The sequence below is a fragment of the Telmatherina bonti genome, assembly GCF_933228915.1.
Source record: "Telmatherina bonti genome assembly, chromosome: 8".
Lineage (NCBI taxonomy): Eukaryota > Metazoa > Chordata > Actinopteri > Atheriniformes > Telmatherinidae > Telmatherina > Telmatherina bonti.
The window spans coordinates 18,972,313-18,992,919 of NC_136626.1; the positions used below are offsets into that span (position 1 = coordinate 18,972,313).

The 20,607-nt window shown below is 40.2% G+C and overlaps 1 protein-coding gene across 1 annotated transcript; it reads right to left on the reverse strand.

Moving 5' to 3' along the window:
• Positions 1–1,459: 1,459 nt before the first annotated feature.
• Positions 1,460–19,183, reverse strand: rubcn (rubicon autophagy regulator; the record flags this gene model as incomplete). The annotated part of the gene is made up of 22 exons (XM_079244734.1): positions 19,030–19,183; positions 16,783–16,936; positions 15,844–15,927; positions 14,800–14,959; positions 14,532–14,638; positions 14,190–14,412; positions 13,188–13,613; positions 12,860–12,907; positions 12,078–12,176; positions 11,158–11,270; positions 10,824–11,022; positions 10,421–10,528; positions 9,463–9,537; positions 7,089–7,149; positions 6,612–6,744; positions 6,330–6,475; positions 5,419–5,483; positions 5,051–5,289; positions 4,479–4,540; positions 4,209–4,362; positions 3,999–4,092; positions 1,460–1,596 (listed from the first exon to the last, which is right to left on the reverse strand). Exons 1-22 carry the CDS (start codon positions 19,053–19,055, stop codon positions 1,460–1,462), a joined length of 2,913 nt encoding a protein of 970 aa, XP_079100860.1. The 5' UTR covers positions 19,056–19,183.
• Between the last annotated feature and the right edge of the window lie 1,424 nt (positions 19,184–20,607).

The following is a 20,607-nucleotide window of genomic DNA, read 5'->3' on the forward strand; positions in this document are numbered from 1 at the left end:
GGTGCAAGGCTGCAAGCACAGCAGGTAGACATGTACACTCACTCACTCTCTCACACTCTCTCTCTCTCTCTCTCTCTCTCTCTCACACTCTCACTCTCTCACTCTCTCACTCTCTCACTCTCTCTCACACACACACACACACACACACACACACACACACACACACACACACACACACACACACACACCCTCATCTCCACTCAGTGTACATTAGTAACCACACTCGCTCAGAAGAAGAAAAAAAAAAAAGAAAAAAACCATTTGCAGTTTCATTTAAAATATTTGCAACACTGACTCAGACACCTCATGTCCAGACCTGCAGGTTCAGCTTTCCTGCGAGACCATTCTATCTGTCACTCTAAGATCATTGGTCCCAGAGGCACACAAATGTAATTAAAAGTGTTTAAAAGGGGGGGGGGGGGGGGGGGGGGGGGGGTAGTAATAGTAAAGAATATTTTCAGAATATTCAGAATTAAGGGGAAACATAGCCAACCGGATTATCCAATAAAGTACCAATCACATCATTAAAGGTCTAAATGTTTCAATTTCCAGTCTCAATCTGACATTTTAGATCACAAAAACAAACCTCAAAGAAGTCGGTAAAAATCAACCAAGTATTTTCCAGTCAAAAGAAGAACAATAGAGTGATCAAATACTTGTACCGGATTACTGATAAGTTAAGATTTTACGACAAACTTCACAATACAAGTGCTGATACGTTGAGACAGTCTTTGGCTCTTGTTGCACTTGAAGCTGCAAAATGGAAAGCGCTTAATAACTGTATAAGGCAGCAGATTTGACCACACGGAGCAGCTCTATTAGTAATGACTTTGCTCTGCTGAAGAAAAGTGAGAGGAATAAAGGAGAACAAACGTGAAGAACAGTTCAACTTGAAAGTAAGTTTAAAAAAAAAAAAAAAAAAAAAAAAAAAAGGTAGTGGGATAATTGTCAGTAGTTATTTCTTCATGGCAAGCACAGCAAGTAAAAGGCGGTGATGTTTTCTTATTCCAGGAAATTATATCAAGTCGTTAAGCAAGTAACAAGAATATGCTGATGAGCCAATTTTCATTTGTTTAGAAAGATCTTGACAACTAAGTTAAACTGATCTCTACACCGTGGAAATAAACAGTCAAATTTTTATGCTGTGATCACAAAATATTCCTCAAGCAGGACACAGTTGCAAAGTTAAAGTGCACGTCTGAGAGGGGCTTACAAAAACATATTAATGTCAAAAGTCAACAGTAGTCGTGCTCCTCCTGCTGAATGACAAAGTTATAAACAATCATATCTTGGAATCGGATTCTTTAAAAAAAAAAAATAATAAATAAAAGAAACTTGTCTTTCATAAAGTAGATACCATCATGACGGTCTGAGAGGACTGGAACAGAAAGTGAAAGTCAGTGACTACAATCATGATCGCGTTGTGCTCTTCTTTCCACACTTTCCTCTGCTACCGATCCTAAGTCCCGCCTCCCTCATCCTCTTGCTCCTCCATGTTTTTGCGTGCCATCCTTTCTCTGCGCTCTGCCAGCCGTCGACATCGAGGGCAGTCTTTACCTGTTCTGAAGCAGCTGCGATGGTAACACGCGTGGCACTCTGAGGAGGGCAAAATAAGAGAGTAGATATTCAACACATTCGCAGCACACTAAGAAGAAAAGGATGGTAAACAGCTCATCACAACCAGTTTAATCAGTCTGCTGACAATAAGATGTGATCCAGGAGCACGCACCCAATCATGAGGAGACAGAAGGGAGGAGTAATAAGGGTTTGGGGGTATAAAAGGCGCAGAGTCAAAAGCCAGGAGGACGGATAGGAGGGAGTAGGTCTGAATCGGCTCGTACTCTGGGAGGCGCAACCCACAACCTAAACCTGTCCAGACCTGCCATGTTCAACCAAACCAGACCAGTAGACTTTAACAACTAGAAGGTTTATCATATGGAAAACATATTTTCCTTTTTAACAAATAAAACAAAGAAGACAGTGAGGGTGGTAAGTGATTGATGAAATGACAGGCAACTCAAATTCCAAAAGTGTTTATTTCATGCTGACGTTAAGATGGAACCTAAATAATCAAAGGCAACACAGCAGCAACTAAAAAGCATAAAATACAATCATTGATGAACCTCTGCACATTGACAATCAATATGAAGAAGACATATAAAAACATGAAAAGTTGAGACAACAGAACAAGTTGAGGCTTTTCCCCTTAGCTTGAGGGAGCGTCCACATTGACACAACTCAACCTCGGAGTTGAATTAGTGTGTAAATAACATCGTGGAAAAACTCCACTGGCTCAGGATTACCATGTGCAGCAAACACAAAAATAATCCAAACTGAAATCCATGACCAGATCACACTAGAATGTAAACATTAAGGAGTGATGCACCACTTCAGTAACATCATTTAGCAGCAATTCCTCTCAGGTGACAGACAGCAGCCAAGACTGGGACAGAAGCACCACACCAACACCTGCAGAGCCGAAACTAAAAGACATCCACCACCAGATAACTGGCAAAACATCCACCCTTCACCAACTGCGCAGCTGCCAAGAGTCTAACTCAATAACATGGAAGTGTAAGGAAATGAGAGGAAAGAAAGGAGGAAGTATGAAAGTGAGTCTCACATCACTAGATGGTTAGAAAAGTGACGCTGACATACAAAGACCTCTATAATTCCCCCCCATAAAACCTTAAATTTTAGTTCAGGATGTGCGGATTTCACAGCTGTGGCATTACACTAAACAGGCAAGCATTTCGAATCAATCATAATAATCATGTAGAGCTAAAATAAGAAACATCATAAATTAAAAAAAACAAAATGAAGCAAAGAAAATAAATGTCAGGAAGTCTCAAAGTTAACTCTCCAGAAAACAAGAGAGATGAAATGCAAAACAATGTGTGGGAAAACAAAACCAGAGTAAATAACTTGGTGAGTTGAAATAAAATGTTTGTAAATGTTCTGACTCTTTCAGCCTTCACACAGATTCTCCTCCTTCTCTCTCTCAGTACAATCATCTCTCTCTGTGCTCTCTTCCCCTCCGCCCCTCTCCTTCACCTTCCTGCCTCTGCCGACTCTCCTGGCTTTACGGGTTTTGCGACCTCTCCAGTTAGTCTGTGATGCAACTGCTGAATCTTTACAGCCTTCCTCCTTCTCCTCCTCCTCAGTATGTATGTGTTCCCCATCACCTTCAGCCCTGCCTGTATCCTCCTCTCCCTTGCTTCTCCCTCTGGAGAAAACAGTCAGCTGACGGGGCATGAATAATTTCATGACTGAAAATTTCTCCGTTTTTGCTGCCTCAGCTTCGTCCTTTGTGCAAACTTTTCCTTCATTCTCTGTTCCTTCTATTCTCTCCAAGGATCTTTTTATAAACGCTCCGTTTCTATCTTCCTCTTTCAGTTCTGTTTCCTTTTCGCCGTCTATCCGCCTGTTTGAGAAGCTTCTGAGGCGACCTGCGAATCCTGACAGCCTTTTCCTCTCTTGTCCTGCTTCGTCTAAACTTTCCCGGCTGCTGAAAGTTTCGTTGTCGCTGCTTCTTAAATCTCGTTTTGAGATGCTCTTCTTTAATTTATCTATTTGTAGCACCTTCAATAAGTTCACTTTTTCTGTCTTTGCATGTTCATGTCTGTCTTCACCGTGTACATGATGACCACCGCCTCTCTCCGTCTCCTCCCCCCTGTCTGACTCTGCACTCCCCGTCACATCCTGTTCCCCAACAGGATCCTTACTCCTGGAAAAAGCCTTGGCCAGTTTCCCAGAAGCAAAAGCTGGAATTTTTCCTCCTCTATCATTTCTCACTTCATCAGCAACATCCCCTGACTCTACTTCTTTTTCATCCCCCTCTTCTTCCTCTCCACTGTTGAACTCCTGCTCCCCGCCCTCCCCCTCTCTCCTGTCTCTGGACAGGACCTTTGCCAGTCTACGAGAATTGGGAATCTTCCAGTCTTTCCACGTAAGTGGAAAGGAAGTGCGGGAGGAGGGGGCTCTTGGAGGGGGCTCACCTTCGCAGCGCTGGCACTTGCTCAGCTGGAAGGGGAAGATGATGTCTTTATCGTTGCCACAGAACTCGCACACGAAGCCCTTCGCCTGACACAGCTGGAGGCAAGAAAAAATGCGTAAAATTGTCAGCTTTGTTTAAAGCAGCTCCCGGTACTATTTAATAACTCTACGACGGAGGAAAAGACCAGGGGGGTCCTGGGGGTTTATCTTACCACACAGCCAGCCACGTGCATGGTTCCAAACTTAAGCAGCTCTTTCATTCGAGGTGCCAGTTCTCCATTGCGCACAGCAGTGAGGTCATTGAGAGAGAAGAGATGAAGGTCTTCAGTCAGGTGACCTGGCAGCCCATCGAACTGGTCCAACACCCTGATGAAAAACACAGAAGCAAAAATATAAAGTTTTCTTCACAAAGAACATAATTTTAGCCACAGATATGGTGAAACTAAAAGTAAAAAGGAAATGAAAAACTGTAAGAATCTTACTCTTTAGCAAAGCGACAGGTCTTGAAGAGATTTTTCATGTGGAACAGCTGCATCCTCAAAACCTAAAATATATGAAATAACATTAGTGTGAGGAAAATACGCAAAGAGAAGGGTACATCATGATGAGAAGACAAAGTGTCAGTGAAACGCTGAATCAACAATCAGCCCATTATTCTGGTAGTTTCAATGCAGGATAGGGACAACTGAGAAAAATCAAATAAATAAAATTTCTGACATTTATTGTCTGAGAAACAGAAAAATATGGGAACAGCTTTAATTTTGGCCCGTTTGGAGTTCTGGACAGTATCACAGAGGCATTCATGGCAGCTGTTAAAGGCTTGAATGTCTTTATTCATCTCGACTTTGGTCACAAGGTTGCTGTTTACCGTTTAAAGTACTTAATGTTCAGTACATCACTGCAGGGTTTTTGTGCATTGTGGGTGTTTCTTTTTAATCCACTGTTATCAGTTCATCTTGGTAAACAGCGTCCTCCGACTCTGGTAATGATAGTAACTTTATATAACTAAACATGCAGCAAACAGTCTTCATCCTGCTGCTGTGTCTGAACTCACTCTGACAGACTCCAGAGCTTTGATCTTCTTGTAAAGGCTGTTATTGATGTCACTGGGGTTGAACAGCGGATCGCCAGCAATCTTGCTCAGCAGGTCCCGGGCAAAGTTGCTGACGTAGTACTTGCTGAAATCCCACTTCCTCAGCACGCGGCCGGGAACGACAGCCTGAGCATTTTCATGGCAGCACTGACAGAAGTAACGGCCGAGGTATTCACAGTAGCGCAGGCGCTTGATGTAATCTGTGCGGACGAGAGACAGAGAGAGGAGGAAGAATTAAACAACATCACCGAGAGAAATGTAAATAATCACTTGACATTTCCAGGCATCAGGGGAAATTAAAGCAGTGTTTCTATGGGTGCTACTCTTACCTGGGTCGATACGGGTACCACAGCTGGCACAGCGATAATTCTGCTTAGCAACAATTATTTTTCTCCTGAAAAAGGGGGAAACAACATATAAATAAATAGCAGGTATTTTGTCACACAAAAAGTAGAATCTGTTTCCAATAATATGATCTCATGTGAACTAGCCAACAGCATTCAAGCCCAATCTACTAAGCAGCTTTAAACAAAAAAGTTTTCTGCTAAAAACAGAAAGAAATTACAGATAACTGAACAACTGATGCAGGAAAACAAAGTTATTTGTCCAAACTCCAAACATTTAAGAGGCATGTTGGTCGTTGAATTCTGCACACAGATGCAATAAATTAAACGTACTAATGTTACAAAGGTGTCACTAGACTCTTAACTGGGTCATGTGTTGCAGTATTGATTACATGCAGCAGTCCAAAGTCTCAGGATATGGTGTGCTGCACATCTGCACACCAACAAATGTTAGGAGTGCATCGGGGAACAGACGGCTCAGAGGGTGTTTGTGATCAAGTAGCTTTAAAAGACACATGACCATAAGGCAGTAAAACTTAGATTGAGGATTTAAGCCATAAATTATGAAGTATGGTTAAAGTTGGCACCATTTTGCCAGCTAAGCCAACTAATACACTTCATTCTTAAAAGTTGTATTAATGTGTCTTTTCCTAACACAACTAAACTTCATGGTGTATTTCAAAGTATGACCATTTTCTCAAAGCATCTTAAAACAACACTTTACCCTAATCAATTTATTTTGCATTGTTCTGCTTCAAGTCAGTTTTAAATGGCAGCTTCTTAGCAAATAAATGTAGTTCTAAAGATGACGCTTCAACATGTGTAAGGTAAATAAAACAGGAAACAGGTGGGCAGCAAAGCAAGAGAGAAAGAACAAAGTAAAGGTCATCTCTCACTTGGGGGCAGGATGAATGTTGAAGATTATCTGCGGTCGAGGCGGTGCCCACTCGAGGTTGCCTCGGACCCGAATCCTCAACTTGTAGATGTCAGCGTGTTCACCGTCATCGGGTGAGATCGGCAAAGAGTCGGGAATGGGAAGCAGCTACGTGACAGCAGGATCAAAGTTAAGGTTTCCTTTTTATTTTACGACACCGAACATGTTACCAGTTAGAATTTTATTTGTTTAATCTTCTGGGTGTTGAGCTGTGGATAGTTCTAATTCAGCTCTGCTTGCGTACCTTCTGTGGAGCATCGTGCTCGGGGACCAGCCAGTCGAGCTCAGAGGCTGCAGGAAGCTGCATGCCCTCAAACTGCCTGAGCAAACCCATCGCTACGGACTCAGCCGAGTTAGAGTGGAGGAAGGATGGAGAACTGAAAAACACAAATAACATAAAATGGGGCTTTAAAGCCATAAGCCACAAGAAGTTGTTTTATTCAAAACATTTATTTATTTTTGATTTTGTACTAATCAATAGAAGTAGCAGAGAATCCTCACCCTGGTGTGTACAACGGAAAAAACACACAAGTTAGTAAAGCAGCAGAAGATCCCTGTTGGCTTTCTTTAACTTAGCGACTAAGATTATAACTATCAATACTAAGATTTGGAAAACTTGTGCCACCTAAAAGACCCATTCGTTTTAACATTCAGTTACCAGGGAGACAAAGAAAGAAATTCCATCATGTGGGATGAAGGTGATGAGAAAAATGTTACTTACATGGACTCTGAGCTGAGAAAAGATCTGCCGCTGGAGCTTACACTGCGCTTTATGTCTGCATCTGGAAAACACAGCCGCGGGGAAAATAAGGAATTCAGCCACTTAAGAGAAAAAAACTGATAAAAGATGCAGAAACCCTTTTCATCCACCTGCTAAAGTACTTTAGATTTTTTTTATAAAGTTAAAGAAGGTATGTAGGTGTCAAAGATTTACATATTTTCATTTAGCAAAGCAGCATTCTCTGTTATGAGAGAAAGTCATGTCAAGTGTCATGTCAATAATAATAATAACATTAACAATAATAGTAATAATGACAATAATAAAAAGTCTGGCAAGATCATTTCTCTTCAAAGTATGAAAGTTTGGGGGGGGGGGGGATTTCACAGCTGATTCAAAGCAAGCATGCTTCAAAAGTCACTCAGCAGAAAGCATGCAGTGGAAGCTGAACAGATCCTATCGTTCCTCTACACATTTTCTTCTCTAAAATTCCACAAATTAGATGTTAGCAAAGACACAAACAGTACAAGTTTGGCAGATCAGGAGTCAGCCTGCAGGAGTGAGCTCAACTCAACCACAGGATCAACAGTCCTGGTTTATTCGCGCAGCGTGGCTTAGATTCAGAGCTGTTCAGGGTTATGATCAAATCAAATGTTTTTTGCAGAGCAGCATGAGATGAATGAGTTTCTATCAGCAAATGCAAAGATAAGTTTTTACTGGGTTTATTCTACAAAAGGATTTTCTGAATGATTTCAGAGATTGGATCTGTTTGTACTGATTGTTGGCAGATAGCCGACTGCCATGTGATATTAAAGGCACATGAAGATTTTAATCTGTGCCGCACACACACAAAAAAAAAAAAAAAAAAAAAAAAAAACCAGGAAACACAGTGGTCCTTCATTGCTGACAGCGTTCCATTCAGTGTAGCACATTCAGGCAATGAAATAATGAGATTTCTGAAAAGTGTTTAATTAAAAAATACCTAAATTGGATTTTCTTCGATGTACAAAGAGGAACAAAAAAAGTTGGGATGTGTATGTAGCAATTATACATCATTACTAATGGAAAAAAGAAAAAAATGACATGAACGGATGATATTCTGTGGAGCTGCAACAGGATACCACTTATCGATTCACTCATCTCTTCCTACATGTCTTTTTAGACTAACCGGGAGAGGTACATCTGTCCTCCTGCGCCACCAAACCTCTGAAGCACTGAGCAACAAGCAACAATACAAACAGCCAAGCACACAGTTCAACAAGGTTGAGGACGCTGCTGGCCTGAATCCAAACTGAAAGGTTTTAGCAAGCTTTGTGTTGAATAATACCAGGAGCACTGTTGGAGTAAGAGTCACATATACAGCAACTCCTAAAAGCTGAACACCATTTGTTCAAATATAAAATAAATCTTAATCAACAAGTGCATGAAGTCAAATTTTAACTAGTTCAGTCAGATTAATAATAGTCCTCTGTTTCTTAGATTAATTCAGGGATTGAACACTGCTGTTCTTGACTTACACAAAGTAGTGGTCACAATATGATTCATTTATGTTTGTTTGGATAAATTACAAACCACCTGCATGCTGGTGCGGTGATCAGCACCGCAGTAAGAAGGTCCCTCTAAATTCTCCCTAGGATTGAGTGTGAGTAGTTGTTTTCCTCTATGTGGCCCTCCAATGGACTGAAGACCTGTCTAATGTGTATACTCCCTCTTGCCTGCTAACTGCTGGGAGCCTATGGAGCAGTGTAGAAAATGAATGAATAAATTAAAAACCTACTCCTTAATACTTTAATACTATGTTTGTACCAAGCTATGTGAGGATAACTGCTGTATGCCGTTCCACAGTTTGGGATGATAAATATTGTTCTCATTATCAAAGCTGCTTTTGTTTGTCTCCACCGATTCTCCTCCATGTGCACCCAGTCTGGAACCTCAATGTTTTACTCTGGAGTTAACATTTTGATATCTCAGTCTGACAGCACTGACTAATGTTGCACTTGCTTTTGCTTAGTCAGTTAAATCGACTGTTGTTTTAAGCAAAAAGAAATCCAAACGTGATTTAACTTGTAAATTAATTTAATTGCTCATCCAGAAATGCAAACAAGAGAAGTAGCTTAGAACTGGCATAGCAAATAGCTATGAACATAACATCACAGTGGGTTTGTAAAAGTATCTGTGATGAGACCACAAAGAGACAAACTATACGTTTAGAAAAAAAAAAAAAAATTGACTTCATGTCTGGATGGTTGCGGAAATGAAAGGCTAGATTTTCAGCTTGGAGCAGAGCCACCAGTTTCCTCTTAGAGAAGCACAGCTACAATAAAAACAGCCTTTATAAACCTGTAGAGTCTCGCAAACTAATCCAGCCTGCAGATACCTGAGAAGAGGGAGGCGAGTGACAGGGAGAGGCCACTTTGAGACACCGCCAGCAGGGTCTGACCCTCACAGCCATCTGAGAGACAGAAACTAACACTCAACACCACCAGCACCACACGCACACACATTTAGACACTGGACAGAGCTGTGTGTCAGCGTACGTACTAGTGTATGGATAGTATACAAATTCAAGTTCGGACACTTCGACAAATTCAAATTCAAAAGGCAGGTGTGTCCAAACTTATGACTGGTACCGTACATAACGCTGCACTGATGTACTGAGAACTACATGTACGTTAGGAAGTTGTGCATTGGAACAAACTGAAGATGAACTAATTATTGTCATTGTGTAAATCATAGTACTCAGGATCACATTTACACATAAACCCAATTTAACATATACAAAGAGTGCACACATACATACAGAGTACATAGGACATGCACACACACAAAACTATACTGAAACCCATGTAATAAAGGAATAAATGTTGGAATAAAGAGTTACTCTTAGAGGGATACAACAGCCTGTCGTACAACAGGAGCCTTGTTGGACCAAACACGCCTTTCATAATGACTGCAGCCAAAGAAATCCTTAATGAGCTCGATATTACATCACAACTCGCAACTTTTAACCATTTCACTGACCTGTGCAACTCAGATGTTTATGATAAAGTATGAGATGATTGGGAAAGCAAGCGATGAGGTTATGATTCATGACTGAAACTGATTCATACAAACAAATGATGGAATTTTCATCAGCTTTCAATAAAAATTTAAGGTAAAAGTAAAAGAGTAATAATAAATTCAACTGATTCGTAGATTAGTATTTGTGTAGTGGTTGGTAAAAATGGACAGCTTGATTGGAATTTGTTTTTATAAAGCTAAAAAAAAAAAAAAAAAATTATCAAAATAAACCAAAAAACCGTGTCTCCTTCTATCCCCTTGTTCCCTCTCTGTACCTTGCAGTTCACACTCCTCTACCTCCTCTGCTGAGCCAGAGTTGGACAGGCCCTGGTCAGAGTCCTGGGAGCTCCTCCGGGAGCCCCCACTGTCAGTGGAATGAAAATCTGAACAAAAGGAAACAATGAAAGAAACAATGCATAAGATATAAATAAGATAATAATTTAGATTTATGTTGATCGTGTGTTACAGAAACTTAAACCTTTTTTTTGGCACTGTTTCTTTATATTTGAAAGGATTTCCTAAAATATAAGCCTCTTAAAATGATTGCTATAATTAATAAAAGATCAAAAAGGATAAAGACGATTAAAGGTACATTCACCATGAGACCATCAGGGTGCAACGTCTTCAGCCACAAGCACAAATTAGACCTAAAGAGATGTTTACATGTTACTGGCTTACTGTGTTGGGAGTTTGAGCTGGGTGGGAGGCGGCTTCGTCGGATCTGTTGCCGCCGCAGACGAATTTTTTGCTTTAGCTGCTGAATCTCTGAGTCACTGTCCCCCTCCTCTTCACCTTCCTCCTCCTGACGCCGCAAGTTGTACTTCATCAGCTCGATAGCTGCAATCAGCGACTCTGAAATGCTAAAATGAGCGTTCTCCTACAGAACACAGCGGTCATCAGAAGTTAGTGATGTAGGAGGACCGCTTGTTTCAGATCTCCTAAACACTCATCCCTTCAACAACGGCGACAAAGTGAATAATTTGCAACTTTTTGTAACGGATAAATTTGTTACCTTTTCCAGATCAGCACAACTGCCAAAGTCCTGCTCTGACAAGTAGCTGATGAGACTCTGCCCCTTTGAGGGCTTCCTGAACATCCCATCTGGTACACTGTACTGGGACCCATCTGAAGTAACAAACATATACAACATGACACACATCCATAAAGCAAAATAAACAAATGTTTATATTTACATATGGGTGTTGATTATCAGTTAGTCTCTGTTAGTTGTTTTAAGCTCCAACAGAAAGGTTGGCTTTATACGCGTTCACTGCTGTAGCAAATCAAGAGCAAGCTGGTTTTAACCAAAAATAAAGCTATAGTTTCTCTTCATGTGTAAAATAATGCAATGGTGTAAAGAGTGTATTATTATCTTCCTGAGGTGAAGGCTAAATATAGAAGTTGGCGACACAGAAAACACTGAATCAGCTAAATTTACTACTGAATTTAAGGCTGTAAAACCTGTGATCATTAACTCGCTGGCTGCCAGCTGTTCTTACAGCAGACAACTTTGGCAGCCAGTGAGCTAAACATTTTATACTCAATGAAAAAACACTGACTGTAACCCTTCCTTGAACTTCCTTGTGTATCATATTTATGGGTCGGCAACAGTAACAATCAGTATGTGGAAGAAAACATTTGGGGTTTTTGTCTTCTAAACCTTCTTTTCCAGTTTCCACCCATATTAAATGTCTTGTTGGCTTCCTTTGACACAGATTTCAGTGAGAAATAATCACTGGATCAACTGACAAGACAATATTTTCTTTATTATTGTTCAGCTACGTTATTTTACCCCATTTTTGGGAGAACAAAAAAAACCGTTTTATCAAAGAACTACAGCAGAATAAAAAGAGTTATACTTAAATAAATCTAAATTGGCAGGTTCGCCTCTAGGAACATATTAATCGAAATAGATACATATAGAAAACTCACTAGACTCCATGTAGAGAGAGCTTGGGGTGCTGGAATCACTATTGTGCTGAGGTGAGAAAGGACTGTAGTCTTTCATGCAGCAGTCTTCTCCTGCCGACTCTGAGAAACAGAAATAATACATGTTAACATGTTTTTAAAAAACACCACAATGAATCTCTAAACTCAGGACTGGATTCTTTAACATTGATGGGAACATGCTTCAAAGTTTGTAAAGCAACTAGTGGAAAGTTTTTGACTCTGGCCTTTATGACAAGATGATAATTAATGACTTTGCTGCATGCAGAAATGAACATGTACCTGCTGAGCTTTAAGCATGAAACTGTAGTTTTGACCGTATAACGACACTGAGACAGTTTCATTAAATTAGGGACTAACAAATGTTTCAAAGTCAATGGAAATTTCTGACTCATAACTTATACATTTAATAATACACAACTCTGTAATAGCTTTATATTCAAGTACTGCAAATGTACAAAGAATATGAAATGAACACATGAATGCTCCAGGCTCTTTAAACATAGTAACGAGATGAAAAATGTGTGCATGAACAAAAATAATAATAAAAAGTAGAAAATTAAATTGAAACAATGACAGTGATCATCCATGGCTTTGCTACCTGATTAAAATATGCAATCATAACAAAACAGTCTTTAGATCATAAGCACAAATGATGAGCTGAAGACTGGAAACGAGAGGGATAAACCTCATCACCATGCAGAAAAGAACAAAACAAAATGAGGGAGGGATCAAATGATGGAGCACAGTGAAACTGCACTGCCAACCTGCTACAGGATCTTCTATTATTATGGTGATTTTTCTGTGGCCCCCTCCTTTGCACAAACAGTAAAGAAGAGAGAATAGAGAGAAATAGAGCAGAATGACAAGAGTTTAAACTTAAGCCTAGAGGTGAAAACAGTCTGAGCAAAAAGAGTATGTTAATATAGCAAACTTTAAAACCACCACAGAAGAAAAAGTGCACTTTCTAAGAGAGCAAAGCCAAACAAAATTTGCTTATACTTGCTGCTCTTTGAACAGAAATATTAAGCCTTAGATTACAGCTTTAATGCATATTAAACACGATTCTAAATATAACCTTCCAAGCTTACTCACCATTCCTGAGTTTCTGATTAATGCCAGTGTCTGAAAACGAGCGAGTGTGTCCTCGAGACCCCCTGCCGGGCCCCCTCTGGCCCTCTGAAAATGATGAGCGCCTTGGTGGCGTTGGAGGCAGGGAGTTGCGCTGCAGGTACTGTTCCTTGCTCTCCCCCTGGTCACTGCTGGGAGTGGAGCTTCGAGAGTCACGGTGACTGCGTTGCCCCAGGTTACCGATTGCCAGATACTCTGGGCCATCATCTGAGTCACCATCACAAGAGTCCCCAGCCTCAGGCTGAAAGGAGGAAGACGAAGGAGACTCTGGTAGGGAGATGCAAGGAATCGACACCGGAACAGGAGGGGGTGTCACACCTCGCTCGACCTCCCCAAGCCCGGACACACAAACCCAGGGAGTTCCCAGGCTGCTGGCTGGAGAGGTAGTGTCTGCAACACAACACACAAAAACCTTGTGACTTTGAAGAATATTTTTCCAAAACAGAAAAGCCAAGCCATGTTTTCCTGCTCTTTGGTTACCTTTTTTATTCCCTCATCTTTACATAGTGAGACTTTCAACATTTTGTCCATTTTATCAACAAACAAACAGTCCTTTGTATGACTCAGTCAATCAATTCACATAAACTGTAGCCCATTACAGCCCTACAACCAAAATCCTGCCTGTGGGTTCTTGCATGTCAAGCATGTAACCATAGTGACAATGGCGCCAACTTAACAACAGAGACAGACACATCACATCTGATCTGATGAAACTATTCAGTTCAGTGAAAAACATTTAAAGAACAAACCATCTATTTCCAAAACTCATCCATCAAATCAGAACATTTACAGTGACCCCTGCCCGCGTGCAAAACAGAAGCTAACAATTTATGACAGACATTTTATATATTAAAGCTGAATCAGCTTTGAAAAGATTTTAAAACAAAAAAAAAACTGATTAAAAATATTTTCAAACAACCCTAAAATCACATTTTAAAACAGGACTTTCATGCTTTCTTTCCTTACTTGTATCACTGCTGTGGGATGCAGCTCCAGTAAAGTGTGCAGATTTGTGGTTGCTGGTGAGCGTTTCTCCCAGACAGGAGTTAGAGGAGGTGAATCTACGGTTTAGCCGTTCACCTCTAAGAGCTGCATCGGTTTTCCTCCAGGTCCCACTGGCCCCGGGCAGCACGCACAGGCTTTGAGTCTTCAGAAGACCCAGACATGGTGAGCCCTTCAGGGGGGAAAGCTGGAGGGCGAGAAGAATGATGTTTAAAAAAATAACTCTGTTGTACTTTTCTCCATCAAGCCTAATCTGACACACTTTTCACACTCTAAACATGTTAAATGTCTTCATTTCATTCATACCCCAACAGTGTCTACTTGGGCCAGCAGTTTGGGGTTATTCTGCTCCACTGCTTCCAGACACTGAAACATGGCGGTCACATGAGGCTCACTCAACAGGAACGCATCATCTGAGAGACAGAGAAAAGTGGAAAAAAAAAACAAAAAAAAACAGATGAACAGGATGGATATCTTGGGAAAAAAAAAAAAAAAAAAAAATACAGAAATACAACTTAATTCTGACTTACTTTCATTCTTCAAAGCTCAGTTTAATTACTCTGGTAACACTCACCGTTGTAATATTTTCGAGCGTGTCCCAGATGCCTGAGCAGAGGTCTGAGCTGAGCTGAGAGCATGTGAACCTGTAAGCTATGAAGCAGCCAGCGCTCAGCCTTGTAGCTTTCCCCAGCACTCTGCATCCCGCTGCTCAGAACCGGCTCCAGATGACGGAACTGTGGATAGACAGGAAAGAGGTGGGAAAGAAGCGTCAACAATGGAGTAAACCCTTTGTCCAAGTATGACTATACATCATTATGTCTTAGCTGAATGAGCTGAGACAGTCAGTATCAGTGGGTGCAATACGGATCATCCCAGTACTTCTGTAAGTGCAAAAGCCGGTTTAGACTTGATCCTTCCTATAGATTTTGTGTAATTTTACTTTAGGATGGTTTACAAATGCAATCATTTGCAGATTGAGCACGACAGAGAAGTTTTAATTTCCTCTTGAGTAACTATTTCAGTTTTTTTCAGTCCAATGTGTGAATTCAGCAGCAAAACAAATAGATGATAAAGAAATTATAATATGGATCAGAATGGCTCCCAGTGGTCTGGTTTTATTATTTTCTTGGTATTAAACTGTCTTATTTTCCCCTTTTCTTTAACTGCAGTCACAACATTTAAACTGATATTATTAGTCACAAAAAACTGTCCCATAACCCCAAATGTGTGTGGTTGTTGGATGGCTGTCATAATGCACAAAATTAAGTGATCTGTGTGAGAGTGCAAAATAAATTACTTTTTCCTCCTGTAAGCAGATTAATTATTGAATGATAAGGTAACTCTTTCTAAAAAGAAGCTCACCTTGATTTTCTAACACAATTTTCCAGATAATAAGCATTTACTTATCACTGCAAAAGCTGTGCCAAGGGCTGTGGATATGAGCTTAAAAGTGAAAGGGAGCGACACTCTTCTCAACACATGTGATGTAAAGTTTTCATTCATTTCGACAATGTTTCATGCCATTTCATTCATTCATGGAATACATCAACAACAAGCTACAAAACTGCGGGAAAATTTGAATAAATAATAATAATTCAAACAAAAAAAGTTGTTGTACCTGTTCAACATGTGAGGCAAGGTGGGGACTGATGTAGCGAACACACCAAACAAATGGCCAATAGTCTCTCTGCTTGTAGTACACCTGCAGTGGAAAACAAGCTACCTGTTTATCCTTACATTTTTAAGTTCAACTGACAGTATTAACATTTGTTAAAAATTAAATAAATGACACTGTAGCGACTTCCACAGTTGCTACCTGAGGCGACGACTGGGTCCGGTCTATTTGTTTGACGCGCTGTTGATGGTTCCCATAAATGACGCACATAGGTCGCAGATATCAAGGATTTATTTATTGGAAGTGTTACATATACTGCCTGATGATCGGGTACCATGTTATTTCACCAGCATAATATGACACAGTGTGCAACGTCAAGTATGTATCTAGAGCGGTCAACAAAAATTACAGCTTCCCGGCCCTCCTCTCTAGCAAAAAGCCCTGAGTGACTGGCTGACAGTGCCCTTTTAACTCCTCAGCCCTATACCGCTCCACATCCACGTGACCCCAATTCATATCACCATGACAACAATATAACATCAACCATCCACCAGTGATAATTCCCAACATAAACTACATTTATGGCTCCTACAGACACAACACAGATCATTTAATTTGAGAAGTTTGTAACTTGACTGAAAATGTTTCTATAGCATGTATCTCAATTTTGTGATGCTGCACAAAATAGCCTGTTAAGAAACAACTAGAATCAACAAAGCCCTTGTGTTTGAGCACAACATGCACGAACACAGATCCAACAGTTTCAGTTGGCCAACTCTGTAGACTTGCAGGTCAAAGTGCAACAATGCTAACATTCGCCTGCAAATCTGCCAAACATTGTTGTCACTTGTGTTAGAAGTGATTAGTTAAGTTAATCCATCAAGAAAAGATTAGAACACCTCATCCAGGACAGTCAGACCGAAAGAGGCTGCAGTTCCTGACCTGCTCATTCTTCAGCCCGTGGCTGAGGATGTTGTTCATGTCTTTGTGCAATCTCTGCAAGCCGCCATAGCGTGACCAGACATTCGGGTTGTTGGTGGACACGAGGCCTTCCACTGTTGTCTTCAGGCTGGACAGCAGCTTCCAATGCTCCCTCCTGGAAGTATACAGCGAGGCAGGAATAAGAAAGGAAGGATGAGGGGGTGGGGGGAGTTTAACAAAGAGTAATGAAGTATAGAAGTGCTAATGCAGGCAAATAATTGCTGATGTGAACACAACATAGGCCCCAGTACTAAAAACAATATAATCTTCGCCAGTTTAGTAACCAGTAGGTATAAGTCTCACTCTCCAAACACAAAACAATAACAGGACAAAAGGCATAAAAAAATCTGACATTTTAAGTGAACCATGAACTCATTTTAAAGGAAGGTCAAACACCAGATAAAGTGACAAACGAGACACCAGTTATCTTTCGTGCAAGCTATCAGGGAAAAAAAAGTTAACTGCAACAGCAGGAAAGCAAAAACTGCTGTCAGTAGCTGAAAGTACATTCCTTTATTTGTTGGATAACAAATGATCATCTTTAATGAATCATTTGACAAGTAATATGCATATAAATCTTTTATATGTTGTTGCCATGGCTGATTATGTGCAGTACTTTTTGTCAAATGTGGCTGTTTTAAAGGGCTTTATAAGTAAAATTGAATTGAGTTCTGAACCAGAAAGTCATCCAAATTTATAAAGAATAACAGTGTATACCAGGGGTGTCCAAAGTCGGTCCTCGAGGGCCGCTGTCCTGCAGGTTTCCCATGTATTCCTGTTCCAACACAGCTCTAGCTTCCACTAAATGGATCAAACAGCCAATGATGTGCACAACTGATTAAGCTCTACTACTAATTAATTTGAATCAGGTGTGTCTGAGCAGGGATACATAGAAAACCTGCAGGATTCTGGCCCTCGAGGACCGGAGCTGGACACCTCTGGTGTATACAATGTCTAGAATGAGTTCATTTAAAAATTAATCAAATGCAAATATACCCTTAAAAAACTCTTTGACCTGACACATTTGAAACCTGTTTTCCACAAAATAGAAACTAAAACAAGAATATCTGACTAACAGAGTGGACACGCACAGGATCATAGTTGTGAAGACACATCTTTTTTTGTGTGAAGCAGCTGTAGGACCGAGAAGCATCGGGCGGTGAGCCGCTAATCAAATCACATCACATAACTTGCTTAAAGCTGCAGGACATTCTTCAAATTCTGCAGAGCATGATGAATTTTACAACAGAGGGTGGTGGTGGTGTTTGTGTCCTAAACATCATGGCGTAAAATTCCTCAACTCTCAGAAAGATTAATTAAAGAATGACCTCAATCTGATTCTTTTGGGTTTGAAAAATGTGTTTACTATCTAGACAAATTGTCTTTAAGTTATCAGGGTTTATTCTACCAATTTGTTAAAATGAGTATATTATGACTATCCCCCGCTAAGACACAAACTTTCTGCTCAGTACGTACTGTCCTATCTCATCGTAATGTCAAAATAAAATATTTAAAACAAAATAGTAAAAGCAAAACCTGTGCACAGTTAAGACACAAAAATGTCTAAGTTATCGTCTGCTACAGAAAAACAGGAGAAATGATATAACTTCTTTATTATTTTGTTTGTAAACATTTTCAGGTATTGTAATTTCAATATAAATATTGCATAATGAATTTAGTTTAAGCTTATGATTTGCAAAGAAGAACTTAAACGTGGCATGGATACTTTTATATTAGTAGTATATAGTATTTCTCACTTTGATAACAATGACATCAGGTAAACAGTACTTGACAGCTAGCTTGGGTACATCGCACCACCTGACCAAGGGATACCAAATAACTTTAAGCAACAAAACTGACACATAAATTGATTGCAGTTGTAAGAATTTTTTATTGTTACTTTCAATAACCACCTATCCGTGAACTTCCGACATCAGATTTCAAGCTTACGCTGATAATATGAACACAGCCATGATGTGTCAAATTAGCCTGGCTTAGCCTAGCTTTGCAGCTAGCACTTTAGGCTAGTTAATAATTTGGCATGCCTCAATTAAAGACACTTTCAGCTACAAAATGGCTGTGGGTATATTTAACTTATTAGCAAGCTGATTTCCTGTGAACACAGTTATCAATTACACTGTTTGCCTAAGGTTTGTCATTCCTAACACCGCTAGCATGGTTCTCTACCCAGCCCAAGCTGTCACTAACCTGAGCTCCTCCGCCGCAACCTCCATCTCTTCCGGGTGGAGTCGAGTACTGTACAAAAGCTGCCAGCCTCTCCAATAACTCCTGCCTTACAATTTATAAAGGAGTTTGAATGGAATGACAGATTTGCTTGGACAAATCATCCGGACTTCCAGTCTTCCGCCATATTTGCCCTGTCTGCCCGAGCAGTGAATCAAAACAGTGGAGGCCGCATGATCAGCTTTCAGCAAGTGGGCGGAGGAGATGGCTACAGTTCCGCCCATTTATTTTAACGCTGAATCGTTCTGCTTATGAAAAAGTACCGTGATCAATAAAATCGAGTGCCTTGAATGAATTCAAATTGTTATGTTGCACATAAAGCAGCAGTCTAATGCAGCAATGTATAACAACCGTGTAAAGCAACGAAATCTCTGAGTTGAAGGGCGAGAGAGCCTCCTAGATAAGTTGGATACTATTCATTGAACTTTAGTAAATGCTGCCCCCTGCTGTTGGAAAGCAGCACTGTAGTGAGACGGCTGTATTATTTACCAGTGCAACTGACCCGTGATGATAGACGTGGATCCATTTTCTGTATTTAAAAACACCAGGTCAACAGATTTGAAATAAGAACAATAGCTGATGACTTGCAATAGATTAAAATAGCTGTTGTGTGTGTATTTTATCTGGTACACTGTTTAAAATGTCACAGATTAAAAGATAAAAATTCAAAACTGGCCCTAAGGTTATAAAAGTACATGGTGTAAGAATTGCTGATATCTTGTTGTTCGGATGTGCAAAGAAATTACTTCAACTGGCAAGCACACCTGTAAACGAAGGATTGACACTGTCAATGACTTTTGATATTGTTACATTCTGCAACAAAACCTGTTTATTTTGGAAAACTGATAGCAGAAAACTGCAGTCTGGAACAGGAAACTACCATGAGTTGTGGCTTTTGAGCCCTTTTAGCTCTCTGTGATGACGCCTAGCTGTTGAAAAACCACATGGAACAGACATTGTTGCACATCACAGAAGAACAATCACAGATGTTGTCTAATTTGTTGACCATGGGTGAGCCTATTTATGTTTCCCCCTCCGCAGCAGTGCTGCAAAAGATAAAGATTTTTCTGTCTCCTAACCTACACAACATACAATTGTTCTTAATACCATGAGCTATGAGACATTGTGAGACAGTGAGAGATGATGGGCCAGCATGCACAATGAGAAAACCCTGTTTCTTAAATGCAGATTGTCTTAAAAAAAAAAAAAATGTTAAAGCTTTTTGCTTGAATCTTGCCCCAGAGACATCAGCTGAGTAAGTTACCTCTTGAGTGAATAAAGCGGACATTTGTGAATGGAAAAACTAGAATAAGTAGCTGTGCATTAGACAGTTTTAGTCATTGTGTTTATTTTGATCATTTTTCATTTCCCCTTTGGAGATGAATAAAAGATTTATCTATCCATCTTTGCAGTACAGTGTTGTCAGCTGCACTACAGAAGCTACTTTTGTGTTTTCTCCACACGATGGCACCCTTCTCCTGTACTGTGTCTTTCTACCAGCCACAGAATGAACAACTGTATCACTTGATGGCAGTGGTGCCA